This window comes from Gymnodraco acuticeps, unplaced genomic scaffold, assembly GCF_902827175.1.
Source record: "Gymnodraco acuticeps unplaced genomic scaffold, fGymAcu1.1, whole genome shotgun sequence".
NCBI classification, from domain to species: Eukaryota; Metazoa; Chordata; class Actinopteri; order Perciformes; family Bathydraconidae; genus Gymnodraco; species Gymnodraco acuticeps.
The window spans coordinates 8,791,437-8,806,412 of NW_022990295.1; the positions used below are offsets into that span (position 1 = coordinate 8,791,437).

General features: G+C 39.9%; 1 protein-coding gene across 1 annotated transcript in view; it reads right to left on the reverse strand.

Moving 5' to 3' along the window:
* The window catches only part of LOC117549873 (doublecortin domain-containing protein 2), a 37,697-nt gene extending 24,516 nt beyond the window's left edge, over window positions 1-13,181 (reverse strand). The window contains 11 exon segments of the mRNA XM_034221975.1: window positions 771-840; window positions 4,145-4,258; window positions 5,283-5,383; window positions 7,293-7,422; window positions 10,899-10,924; window positions 10,927-10,946; window positions 11,059-11,235; window positions 11,781-11,912; window positions 12,063-12,139; window positions 12,443-12,491; window positions 12,901-13,181. Coding sequence (XP_034077866.1) covers window positions 771-840; window positions 4,145-4,258; window positions 5,283-5,383; window positions 7,293-7,422; window positions 10,899-10,924; window positions 10,927-10,946; window positions 11,059-11,235; window positions 11,781-11,912; window positions 12,063-12,139; window positions 12,443-12,491; window positions 12,901-13,181 — 1,177 coding nt within the window.
* Between the last annotated feature and the right edge of the window lie 1,795 nt (window positions 13,182-14,976).

Here is a 14,976-nt window from a genome sequence, read left to right on the forward strand (position 1 = left end):
CGGTGTCACACTGACAGGGCGAAGCTCCGATTGAAGGGCAGACAGTGATAACCACGTGCAGGGACTCACATCCAGTTCCATTTAGCCACCTTTGGAATTCTCACAAGGAACAATTGAAGATGCTCCACCACCAAAGCCTATGTTTTGCCGGCAATTACAATGAAATTGCCTGAACCAGCTGAAAGGCATATTCTCCCAACAAAGGAGAATGTCAAGTTCACATCATTGCCTTGGTTTGTGTTTTAAAACTATGTTATCTTTTTTTCCCCCATAATCAAATGTGTAAAGCACTTATTTTGTGTTTTTGTCGGATGTGTTCTTCTCTAGATCAATCAAATAAAAGTCAAACCATGCAATTGTAAATAAAATGGATTTTCATAGTAACAAGGTACATATACCTCTCATTCTGTCTGAGTGGTTCCAAATTACAAACGACATGGGAAATATAAAGAGTAGTGAATAATCCCCGGCTCTCAGCGTGGCACACCTTGATGTGCAGGTGCCTTTAATACTAGAATAAGTCATCTGAGATTGGGGAGGCAAGAAACCCACTCAACCAGATGGTCTCCATAAAGCATGGCGCAAAGCTGTCCCAGATGTTGAGAGGTGGTTGTGGATCCGGTGACATGCAATGTGAGGGAGGAACTGGTAATGCAGAGTGTATTAGTGGTCTCTTTATGGGTGTATTAGGTGCTGCAGAGGGGAACGCGGGGGCCGCCGCTGCTCCTGCCAGTGAGCTACTACCGGGCTTTATGCTTTGATGAACCTACCCTTGAAAAACCGGGACACCCGTGACCGTATTCTGCGCAGCCTGGAACACACCTCCCACTCTCTAGCCTCCTGGAAAACATAAATCAGTTTCTCATATCATCATCTAGTCATATTCAATGCATATGCAGCTCTAATCGGTAAATCTGTCAGCTTTCTCACCTTTTAGTGATATATCAGATTCGTAATACTCTCCCACATATGCAGTAAATCTCTGACAAAGCCTATGTTTCTTAAAATTCAAAGACAAGGCTGCACGGAGCAGAGAACTTCACTTAAAAACAGACCCAGAAAGTGGAGTAGAGGCTCAGTTTAGGATGTGCGCTGTGCTTAAAGCTTCAGTGCCTTCCAACGTGTCATCTCTCTCCTTACCACTACACAGTGGTCCAGACAGGAAAACAGAATGCATTTCCGCTAGTTCATTGTCCCCGCTGAGGACTAGCAGAACATCTCAGTCTGATTAATGGCTGTACACTGTCTAATGAACAGTAATTGAATGGTATAATGCAGTAGGTCCTAAAAGCCCAGAGGAGTCGTCTTCCTCTGCCTGGCTCTGGAAATGCAAGGCGGTGACATTGTCTAGAGTTGATTATAGTTGACCTTGCATGGAGAGAAAGAGGCCTTTGAAACGGCTAACCTAAGCTTCAGGGAATAGGAGCACGTAAAAACAGCTGAAAGACAAATGAAGTGGACTTGCGTTGGAAAAGGAAAGGAATGGATCAATGGCGGGCTCAATAATGATTCGATTCTTTATCACAAAATTCTTAAGAAGAGGAAGGCAATTGATCAAACATCCCTAGTCATATTGGCATTTCTAACAATATTAATTAAGAAAAAATGCTTAGCTCACTTGTTGATAAATCAGCCAATATGGTTAAATCAAAACAAATGATAGTTGTAAACACAATACCCGCACCAGTGAGTACAAATCTACCCTTGTCCACATTTCCTCAAAGTGTATGACATCTACAACATAGACAGAGTCCCCCCTTATGAAATCAATCACCTCCTTAACAGAGTGCACTCTAAAAGGAAAACCCAACCTTCAGACAGCCCAACAAAAGTCAGTCAAGTGATTATAAGAAAAGCTTTGATAAATGTGCACCAGGCTCCATCCCAACCATCCTTCGCTCCCCTTCCACTGAGATAGCCTCACTCCCAGCGGACGTCTCCACTTGGCAGAGATGCTGAATCTCGTTATTCTTTATTTGGCCCGGACCACACAGGTCAATATCCCACGCACGCAACTGCCTCGCCGGTGTACTGTCTGCAAATGTATTCACTATTTAAATTCAATGCTATAAATCATTTAAAGCTTGGGCTGAAAATGTAATCATGTAATTGAATTTGGTCATCAATATATACTATATACATGCACATAGATACGGAGTGCATGGGGCATTTCGCGAGGACATATGAGCGCTGGAGTGGGAGGAAATGTGTCCAAACTCAGCTCAAAGTATGAGTCATAGCAGTGCAGTTATTCCTCATTATTATTCACAACCCTCTAAACGATGATGTTGCCGACAACGAGACAGAGAGAGTCTGTTAGGACTCACAGAGAAAAACAGGAGAGTGAGCATCAATGAGGGTTAGAGTGGTAAGTCCCACCTGCGGCACTGTTATTTCTGGTCTGAGGACAACTTTTATGATATACTGGAAAAATAAATGAGCATAAAACAGAATTGCGACAAATGCTAAATTGAGGTTGGTAAAAAAAAAGTGTTTTTAATTTCTAGCACAATTTTTCATATTTTTCAGGTTAAATTACGTCCTTAAAGGTCACTTATCATGCAAAATCCACTTTTCATGTATTTTATACATAAACATGTGTCCCCTCTGTGTAAAGAGATTCTGAAAGTTTCAGGAAAAAATATTCGCTCACTTTTTGTCCTGATCCATTTCTATAAAAACCTGTCTGAAAATGAGCTGATCAGATTTTGGGCACTTTATGATGTCATTACGATTTTTTGGCTTGTGTAACAATTAGCCAATAACTAACCAAGGTAACACCCGCCACCTTATCACCTGAATCTCCTCCTAGAGCACCATTGTGCATGATCCGTTTGGTATTTCAAGCCAAACACTTCAGAGACATGTTTTGTATATATCTGAGACCTATAATATGTTGATGAAAAACAGTACAATAGGGGACCTTTAAATACAGCACTGATAGAACATGGATAATTCTAGTGTTGAAATACAAGAAATATGTTGCTTAAGATGTGTTCCTGCAGGAGGTTTTCAACTTCAGAGCTAGTATAAAAAAAAAAAATCCTACGTTCTCCTTCTGCCAGTCTTCATTAGCTGACAAATCAAAAAAAGTGCATGGTGAGATAGTTATTGCAAAAAATAAGTCCATACCAATAACAATTATTATTATTTTCCATTATCTAATAGTCTTCCCTTGCAATCCATAGCCAATCTGAATCAGCAACATTCCTGTATGGGTATAAGTGATAAGTAATGAATTAAGATATTGATGAGGTCTTTAGCCAGGGTCATAACTGGCTCCAAGAAGTCAATAATTATCCAGATACGAATATCTTTATTTCAAAAGTGCATACAGCAGCAAAAAACCATCACCACACCAAAACATTCCCCTATGGTGTAATTGCCACTGCTTGGAATTATAGTTTTCATTAAAACAAAATGTTCAAGGTTATTGATTACTTAAATAAGACTCAATATCTTCTCATTTCAAAGCCAAATGAAATTGCTTGGAATAGTAATATCACCCAACTATTGTGGGCATTCATCACAGTTACACTGCCTCATGTCGCTGTCCCTGGAGGATTATTAGAGCAAAATAAGTGTATTTAAATGAGTGTAATTTCTAGGAACCACAGATCCATGCAAAAACATCTGTATACACGACGCAGCCCTACTTCATCACGGTGCGCACACACAATCACCAGAGTGGAGGGCAGATATCAAATACAACCACATACTGTTATGGGGCTCTACTCTAATCACAAATGCACACATGAATGCATTTTATAAGCTCGAAGCTGTGATACATTGAGTGTGTGTGGCTACAGCTAAGCCGTATGAACTCTATTATGATACATCAAGTTGTACCTGAGATGTCTCTGATCCTGTGTCTTCAGTACTGCGCCCTGTGCCTCCTCGCCTCGAAGAAACTCTGCTCTGATAAAACACACGACACACGATTCACAGAGGGAACCATGGAGACAGAAAAACAGTATAGCTGCTGGAAACAGGTATTTTGCTCTTGCAATTATAGAAATGGTGATCACTATAATTGCTGGTTAGACCATTTAATGTGACCTGAAAAAACTGGACATAATAAAATAGTAAAAATGAACTATATGTGAAATAGTAACTACGTGAAACTCATAAATAGGGTGCTTACATCCTTACTGGAAGCTGCAGACAAACAACTCTGCAGACAGAAGCTGTCTGAATCATGGAGGGAGACAGAAAAACTTCCATCTTCTGACTCCTCGTCAACTATCTTGGCCTCAACCTGCGGGGCGGGAGAAAACAAGATCCCTCTTGGCTTACACTGTACTCTACTGCTGTATTGATTCTGCTAAATATTTATATATTTGTTGCTACTGAGCATTTGTGTCTGTGTCTTATTCTGAGCAGAACATTATGTTATGCTGCCCTAGAACTGTTTTCTCAGCACACAGAAAGGTTTATTGGAGGAAGATGGGGAGAGATGCTATAGCAGCAAACACTGGTCCATCAAACCCAACTAAGCTTGCTGGGAGGATCAACTTTTATTTGTCTTCAATTACAACAATCTATAGATGTATGACCAATATAAGCTATAATATATATTTACAGTGGTGTAAAGTAACTAAGTATATTTACTCAAGTACTGTACTTAAGTACAATGTTGAGATACTTGTACTTTATTTGAGTATTTCCATGTTATGCTACTTCAAATCCATTACATTTATTTAATACTTTTAGTAACTTTGCAGGTTTGGATGAATGATGTGAAATATAATAATATCAAATAAGACTTCAGTTCCACCTGGAGTAAATTCTCAAGCTACCCTGCAGTATACAAAGTAATTCAAACTAGCTGCACCTTTACCAGATGTAAAAACACTTTAAGGCATCAATAATTATAATCAAAACATATAATATATATTATTCTGAAATGGACCAATCTGCATAATTAGTACTTTTACTTTTGGTACTTTAAGTATATTTTGATGCTGATACTTCTGTCCTTTTCAACCTATTGAACAGGACTTTTTTTTTTACAGAGTATTCCTTCACTCTGCTACTTCTACTTTTACACAAGTACAAGATCCGAGTACTTCTTCTACCTCTGTATATTTATAATAATAGAATTAGTTGGATATATTTTGCATTCAGCAGATGACCAGGTGGCTCATGGTGATGTTGGTGTTTTTAGACTGGAATAAATTATTTTCCTGTCATTTCCTGTCAGATAAATAGGACCAAGCTGTGGAAAGAGTGTATGCTAAAGACCTCATGAGGTGGCAGTTCAGTATGGGGTTGTGTTTTACCTGATCAATAGGCAGGTCCACCTTTAACTGGTCGTCTTCCTGCACCTCGGCTGCTCCTGCCATCTCCCTTCTTTTGTTTTGTGCATTGAACACACTGCCCTCTGAGAAAAAGGGATTAATCACAATTACCTCATCCGCTGGCCGTCACCGGCTCATTCTTCTGCACACTCATTCTCTCCCTCTCTATACCCCCTCCATCCCTCACTGCCCTCTCCCTTTGCCTCTCCTGCTCAACTTCACCAGAGATCAATGCTGCTGTCAAGCCATTTATTTATTTAGAGTGGTCCCACAGACCAAAGGGCCACAGCTGCCCTGCCACAAATATGGCCGGCCAGCGTGAACTCTCAGACCAGGGTTAGTTCCTGACAGTGACAGGTCGCTCAGGTTGATGCATGTGGAGAATAGCTCATACGGCAATGTCACATCGTTTTTTCCTTGTAAACAAACTCCTTTTTTGTCTGCGGCTGCTGGATGGGGTGGAATGTGAATAATTAAACACGCTATTGAGCTAGAATCTACTTCATTAGTCTTAAGTCATTTCATTTAAATAATAAATAACAAAGCACGGTAGATTAATTAGTGATAGGAACAATGTATAGAAAAATGCGTGTGGTTAATAGCTCAAAGAAGCAATTATACAGACACAAAATATAATATACGTCATTATGTTTTTCAGTCAGGTGGAAGTAGGAGACGAAACGTTTTGATCTCTTTTTGAAGTCACTCAAAGATAATGTTTTAAAAGAATGGAAGAAATCTGGTGCCAAAAGCTCAGATACTGTATCAGATGCTGATTTCAAACTCTGCGCTATTTACTGTTTTAGGGTCATAAGAGATTATTTAAAGATGACTTGCAGATTCTATTTTATAACTCTTTCAATTGTGTGTTTTGTGGAATAAAAACTGTTCCTATAGGCATGAAAAAAAGGGCCTGAATGTCGCCGGAGAACTGCAATCCAATAGTGACTTTCTTGAGCTGTACTTAAATCAGGTTTTAAAATGGTTTGACTGATATAGATCATACAATGTTATTATTTGTTTATCGATTGTTATGAACCTGCCTGAGGACCACAGATGGAAATGAGCTATTAGCTATAATCTGGCATATTGCATCTCTTCTCTTTGCTGAGATTAATGTTTTTGTATGCATGGTCCTTCTATAAATAAATACAAATACAAACTTCTATTTAATAATGGGAAATTGTAAGCACTAGCCCACCTATGCTATATACTGTATCTTCATGTTAGATGTGGTACAGTCAGATGAGTCTCTTGAAGTTGAGTCATTGTATTATTGTGCACAGATAGAGACAAAACACCCATGAAAACAACAACTGAATAATGTGGATCACAAGCACACAATATAATTGTGTATAAATAATAAACACAATATCCATTTTAAACAGCGCCAATGCTTAAAAGTTCAAACCATTCATATAAAGCAGTGTTTTGTCACTTTAACAGTCTTTCATCAGCGTTCTTTGTGATTAATAACTTATTAGCATTTGAATCTCGAGAAAGTTAGAGCATTTTGTTTTTGCCCACATAGTTAACAAGGCTTTCTGGATGCATATTCAACAAAATGGCCTGATTGAATTCATCTATGATTCAAGCCTTTTAGATGAGGTTTGAAGTCTTGTTCTGTTTAATATTCACAGAAAGGACTTGTGTTTCCTTCAAAGAGCGGGGAGCTGGGTTCTGTTGGACTTAAAAGAACACGCAGAGAATCTAAAATAATCTGTTTCACCTGCCATATATATGTTTGATATGTGTCCAAAAAACCTTAAACTCACAACTTGCACACATGTAAAACGAAGCAAATGCCTACATGTGTGCCTCTAGACATGAACACATACTGTACCCAAACCCATGCATATACATTTCTCTTCAAAATACCAACAGTATTCTTCATATGCCCTTAGCTGTAAAGTGGCTATTGGAGGAGGAAAACCATTGGAAGGACCCGGGGCTGGAGAGAGACATTTTTTTCTATAGAATTGCTCTGCTTACCCCCTGTGGAGGGGAGAACTGGGTTTCTGGACACCTGCCTCTGTTGTTTGGTTCTCTCCGGTTTGGCTTGTTTCTTCATCTGGTCCCTGGCTGTGTGCTCAAGGTCCTCTCTAAAGCCTGTGTGAGCAAACTACATGAAGAGACAAAAGAGAGAAGAGAACAGGGGCACATATTAAGGCGTATTTCCTCAGATTTCTCTGTGATTCATCATTGACTTTTGCTGTTGTTTTATAAAGAGGAAGAAGAAAAAAAGACAAAACACATCGGGGCAAAACTTGTTTTATCCTTTCTTCTCAACGCTTTTTTACATTTTCCATTGACCTCAATTTTTCATGAGCTGATATGCTTTGTAGGTCCCCCGTGACTCCTACTGTATTGAATTCATCTGGTTCCAATACATCCCGTGCACAACCTATCAATCACTGGGGAGCGTGGCAAACTAATCATTTATTGATGAAATGGGGCAGCCATGAATTTCTAACTGCATTTGTCTTATTTATCAAGCCAGATCAAACAATGAAAATCCAAACAAGCTTAAAGGGAAAGGGAGGGAGTCGTAGGGAATAACTTATTCTTCAACAGCAGACAGCAGAAGGTTATTGATGGAGAGGCGAGGGGGAAAAAACAAGCCTGGGACTTAGTTGCATGGTGGTAGAGAGTGAAACGGAGAGAGAGCAGTGGGGAGAGTTCAGAGTGATGTTCAGACAGCAGGGTACACATCTGAATTAATGCTTCCACAAAAGGCAATTTTCTCCCCTCTGTAGGTAGCGAGGTATGTCTCCCTTACAGAGACACAGAGCACGGGATGGAGCAGACTTAATGTTTCTTTTTCAGCAACAGTGCTCTTTACTGCAGCTACCTGGCTGGATCCCTGGGCTGGCTCCAGGGATAGTGTAGTGATCTCAGGCTTCCACCAGAATACACTTCTGGCAATGGTGTTTGTAAGCTCACTAACATGGCCCTGGGGGAATAGCAGCGTTGTTTCTTCACTTGTTTGCTTTCTTTAATGCACAGGCAAAGTCTGTTGGTATTCTTTTGAATCTCTACAGCCGTTGGTGGGCCGAGGGAGGAAAAGAAAACAACAAAAGCAGAGTGAAGTTTGTATATTCAGCGGAGGAGAGTTGAAACAGAGTTCACACTGCAGCGCCGCAGTGTCCACAGAACCACACGAGATCAAAGACAACATAGCAGTGGCACTGTCGCATGTGTGAGCTGTTAATTCAGTTTTTCGCCAACCTCGATTCGTCTACGAGTGATGCGGAGCGACTTCGGCGCAAAGTTGAAAATCAAAATACATCTGGGCAATCAAAAATTGAACAGCTTGTTTTCCATGTTTACAGCCTGGTGGTGGGATGTAAATAGACCTTATTTAAATCAACAAAGTTAAATCAAGACTGTCTCACTCGGGGAGGGGAAAGCAGAGGACGAGGGCCGCCGCAGAGAGTACAGCACGAGTAGCAGCGAGACTGGAAACGCAGCAGTGGAAAAGCTGAGGTCATCCCGCCTCTCGTTCTGCATTACATATCTACAGTGTGTGTCCTGGGGGAGCACACAACTCTGTGTATCAGGAGGCCCCGGAGAGAGAGGCCAAGAGAGAGGAAGAGAGTGCTAAAGTTAGTGTGAACAGGACTCAGGGGGACCGAGCAGCAAATAATCTGTGGCCCTCTCAAGTGGCGGAGAACAGGAGTCAACAAGAGGATGCCGTGATATGATAGCTAGGGGAAAACGGGGGTCCCAACCAATTTGACCGAGCAGCCTCCATCCATACTGGCTGTGGTATCAGGAGGAGCCACTCCCAGCGAGCAGACATGCTGGCAGCAGTGGGGGGGTATAGTTTTTCCATGGGGCATTGCTACTTCCCCTCACCAATGACATCATCCAGAAACAGCAGAGAAATGGAGAGCAGCAGCAGCAAGTCATCGCTGATGTCAGGCAGTGCAGCTATTAAAAGGTTTAGTCAGCCTTTCTGGGCTGTTTTCACAGGAAGTGTGAAGTACATGTGAAGCGCAACCGCACTGCTCATTATTATCACTTTTATGTGAAAAGTACTTTGCTTTTATTCACATCATTATTCTCTTTGCTATTCCCTGCTATTAATCACGTCTTTATGCGACGTCTACCTCAAAAGTTTCTACCTCATCATGTCTGTGAACACCAAACTCAGCATATATGCTCGATCCCAATGGGAACATGGTGTGCTAGAGAGTTTCAATATTACACTCTGCAGAGCCGTCACTTCAGACTTCAGTGGTTGCTTCAGACCAGATGTCCCATTCAGCGGTGCAGAAAACGCTCTGCAGACAGCAGACACCGTTCCCGTAGTGCGAGGTGGCAAAAGCAAGGTTATATTTTACACAGCTTCAGTGGGCATGTTTAAAGGATCTTTTTACTGGCATTTCAAACCAGACTGCTGTTGTTTTGTGAGGTCAAACTGAAATTAATGACGCACATGACCCTATAAATGGATGTGTAATCAGTAGGCTAAAGCAGCCGACAGATCAAGACAGAGGGCAGCTTTCCTCACATGTGTCGTTCCCCTCTGAAAAGTCCTTATTAACTGGTCAAATCATGTTTACAAATTCATGAGGGTTCAGACGTGGAGGCAAAGGGGGGTGTAATGGGGCAGCTTCATGTTCATTGAATGAATAATACTACAATGAGCTGGTGGATGAAAACATAGCCATGTCTCTGTCTCTGTCTCCACCTCATGGCGCTTTGTGAAATGGCAGAGGGTGTTGAATCAGATTTTAAAGTCAATGAACCTCAGTGAAGCAAAGATTCTTAACAGTATGGTTTCCATATACTGTTTTATGATTGACTAGATTTTAATAAGATGAAGAAATATTCCAATTCCCCTAACAGATTCTAATATATTGCTGATAAATATGCATCAGATTTCTGAATATAAAAAGGTAGACGACTACAGATACAGCAAGAGATAAGGCATGGGAAATGTTTCTCCATCCGAAAAAAAATTGGCATCTGCCACAGCGTTGTCATCTTTCATGGTTAGAAGAATCAGGTGTCAGACACATCTCTCACAGGACCCCACCCATCTCCACCTCAACTTGCTGAGTGGGCATGTTCTCATGTTCACCGTGTGATTTGGTGTACATCTCGGGCCCACAGCATCGCAATCCTCATATGGAGTCAAAGCACTTCACTGTCTACTTAATCACAATACAGATTGTCCTGGTTCTGGTTTGAATAAGAGATTTCTTTCTTTTTTCTTTTTTTCAGTCAGTAGAGTCCCCCCCTGGTGCATATGATCTGTCTATGAGGCTCACTGCGCTTGATCAAGTGGGCCAGCCTTTCTCTGTGGGGATTACCCATCAAAGTGAAAAGCAAAGGTAACGCAATGCCTCCTGCAGACAGTGATTGATGATAGCGCTGTTTCATAACGAATTGCACCCCCACCAACAAGTCTCACATGTGGGAAATGTTAATTGAAATGCTGTGTGTGCAAAGACACGCTTTTCAACTGTGATGCTACCAAGGTGTTACAGCAATAAACTAGAGGGAATTTAGGGAGAAAACTGAGCATGGCGGGAGAAAGTGAACAACCAGATGTCAAATTGCAAACAACTCTGGAGCAAAAGTACTCACCGCAACCTTTGGAGGTCTTGTCTTCCAACTGCAGGCAGGGTGACTTGGCTGCAGGTGGAAAAGGGGAAACCCAAAATGAATATGTTCTCTTTTCTTTTCAAATCAGAATATGGATTAAGTGTTTATTTTAAATATTTAGATATAAACTTATTTAATGGACAAAAGACCCTCAGTGTTATACCCTTCAATTCTGTTGTTTTCCCTCATTACATCCCTGCAGGGGTTGCAGTGATAATATTGGAGAGCTTTGAATTTTTCTACACCAACTGCGACATAGTACTGGTTGTTCTCTAGTTCAGTGGGACCGCGGACAGGACGCCCATCTAATGTGCAAAGCCTGAGAACTCGAATACACAAAGACAACAAATTAGAACAATGTTTTGTAATATTTTGATATATTTATATAAATGTCAGTGTTTAGATATTAAAGAAACGTTGTTATCTCAAATAGTGTTTAAGTAGTTAAACTTAATGTTTCCATTAATCAAACCAGGTTTAGCCTAAAAGCAGATTTTAGAGTAACTACTGTGAGCACATGACAAGCAGATATGGTCCAAATCACAATTGATTTCCCAAATCTATATTACAGCAGCTGATATTCTACAGAGTTTTAACTGTTAGCGACTTTAAATTGAAGTGCACCATTTCTGATAAGAAATGTTGGTTGATTCCAGTGTGAAACGTGACAAAGGACATCATTTGTGTGGATAAGAATAGATGTGTTGTGATTCATGTATTTGAAAGAAACAATACAAAAAAATCAAAATATGTTTTACAGTTGGGTGCTATTATTTAATATAGAAACAACTGGAAGATGTATCTCTGCTTTCCCTCACTGGCACATACAACTATAAATATTAATGTAATGATTTCAGACATCACCTTTGAACAGCACCAGTGCGAAGTCCCACTTTCTCTGTCACCATGGCTAAAACATGTTCCCAGCTTCTAAGAGTAAACTTTGGGATCCGTATTCGAACTGAAGCAACCAAGACCTCTCCGTTGGTGAAGACACTACGAAGCACAACGAAGATGGCACAAATAAAATAGTTGCTTGCTCAAAATGAAAATACATGATTGATTTGCATAACTACATACACAGCAACAAACATTCTGATTCCTAGGGTAACTTCATATGCATTAAGCTTAAAAATCAATACTCACTTTATGGTGCAAGACTCATCAGTAGCTTTCTTACAGCGAGCAGAAACTACCAATCTGCTGTGAACAACAGGTCGGATCTGAAAATGTCAAAACTAGGGGTCAGAATATGCCCCAATGGTGAGTAAGGAATGAGGCATTTTTTTAGCGTTTAACTCAAACTCTGATATTACGTGTGATTACAGGAATTTGTATTTTGTTATCAGTGCTTGGTGACCATTTGCATCCAGACTACTGCAATGGGTCATGGTTTAGGCTTCAGACACCTTCAACCCTTCCACTAAAGAAAGCTCCATATCATACTATGGTCACACATAATATAGAACAGTTTAATGATCTATGCAGTTTAAGTACAAATGACCAAACATTCTAAGTAGTCTTACCTGTTCTTCTTTCTTATTCTGTGGCTTCTTGGTTGTAATTGCAGAATAGCTGAAAGGCAGTCAAAAAAAGGGTTAATTACTCAGACCCAGGCTTCAGGTGCCACATGTAAAACATACACAGATGGTGTTCAAAGATAGCCTGGAAGACATCAAAAGTCAAGTATTACTAGTTATAAAGCTTATAGCCTACTGCAAATCCACACTTTATTTTAGATGCATAGGCTATCGGTAAATGTTTTTTTAAGCTATTAAAATGATATTGAAATACAGACATGGTTTGAACTGTTAACAGACAAACGCTCCCCTAACAAACAAACACCCACTCAGAACACTACTTTAGCTAGTTTATAGGCCGAAAATAACGCTCCATTTTGGGGCCGAGAATGGAGCTCGCCCTCGGTCACAGTGACCTGACATCCCCGCTGAACCCCACACACACTTTACAGCACGGTACCTACTCCAGCTTTTTGAAATGCTCTTGCCCGGCTGCAACATACACACTGCCATGCATCAAGTTGTCCAAATGCTGAACCTTGTGGCCCTCTCTGGGAGTGTAAAGATTTCTGACGGCGAAAGAAGCCTCAAGCCCTCTGGTCAAAAATGTCAGAAAGCTGTCAAAAGTTGACAACTGCCGCGGATTCACTACTAATTTTCTTCCGGGAAAGAAAGCGTCTCCGTTTTTGTAGACAATTATTGTTTTGGTCGGTGGCAAATCACTTCTAACTGCTGTATCCGGCATAGTTGAAGTTGTGTAAACAAACAAACAAACAATAACGACGCTGGGTGTCAGAAGTAAATGTGTCACTGGCAGGCGTGTTGAGGCTCCTGAGTAACTGGAGATAGCATCTGAAACCAATTCTTCTACACGAGAGGTGTAGCATCAAGAAACCAATCCACCGCCTGGGTTGCTAGTTTCATCCTTTAGCATGTAACGTTAATGTATTGTTTGATTCTAAAACTGTTTCTAAGGCAACCAGCAGGGGTAAAGGCATTCTTTTTTCAGATGCTTATTCATTTCAGTTCTGTTTTTTTGTACTAAATAGTAGCCTATTTAAGATACTTATATATAATTTGACACAGTCCATCATTCTGTAAACTCTGGATTACATGAAATTGATTTACATCAAATAAACCACATTCAGTATCAGTCCTCTTTGATGATATGCATATTACAGTCTAGCTTTTGCATTATGTGCTTCATTATGGAGTGAATATTGCATTGCAACATAACACTATAACTCTTAAAGTTATATTAAATAATGTTCACTTCATCTGGCATAGTTCAGGGACATTGTGTTGAAGTCCAATATTGTTGGGTTTAGTCGAACAAGTCTTTACAATTATTTTATCAGAATTTAAACTTCATTATTTGTTTATTTTTCATCAAATTTGTGCTGAGCCTACAGTATATGTTCAGGATGACGTCCACTGTGTGGATAGGGATGTTAACAAGACCAATAATACACAGGCATATTGAGCAACAATATATGAATTTGGTATACCTTTCACCCCTTTATCACTCCTTACCAAATTGTACAGTTGTACTATAGAATAGAAGAATATAATTCCTTTATTGTCATCGCACCAGGTACAACGGAATTTAAAAAAGCAACCCTCGCAGTGTATTTCCACATAAAACGAATAAATATATATCTAAACATATACACACATAAACATATGCTCACACATCCATACCAACATGCATACATGCCCGCACATAGTTTAAATACAGTTTACAATATAAAAAACACAGGGATGATATTTTGCATCTCTGATGTCGATCAGTTAATAAATTAATAAAACTATTAAAAAGTAGTGCAGTTGCAAGTTGTAACTGTGTGTGTGCTAGTTCAGCGTTTGACGGTGTTCAGTTCTCGTATGGCTCTGGGGTAGAAACTGTTTTTCAGTCGATTTGTCCTTGATTTAATTTACCTGTACAATTTACTATTTACTCAAATACATGTTTAAAGGTAATTCATGTGTTATGAGGCCAAAAGTAACGATCAACATTATAGTATGCAAATATATTTCGATTGGTGGCTTTAGAGCTGGATATAACTTCAGATACAGGGTGTGTTTTTCTCTTGTTTTCATTCTCTTTATTCATACAGTATCTGCCATTTGCAGGCATTTTTTTTACAACAGATTATCTGCCTGTCCACTGTTAGACAGAGCTGTCCAAATTGTTTACCACAATGGTAACCAGAGATTGCACCAACAATGGCACCTAATTGGTTTAAGCCAGACAACTCCTGGTCAATTAAATGCATAATTCATCCAAGCATTAATTATGCATTTCTTAAGGGACTTGGTGCTGTGCTTTATTAGGAGAACTACATTATGCATATTTAAATTCTTCTTCTTAGAGGGACTCGATAGGATATCATCTCAGCTGGGATGCCCATCCTTAAAAACAATAGCAGCCGGGGCTATAAGACAACTTCTATTAATCACACACTGTTTTCTTTATGCACCAAACACTGTGCTGTCACAATGTTACCAAGTGTAATTAATTTACCATTATTTTAAACTCT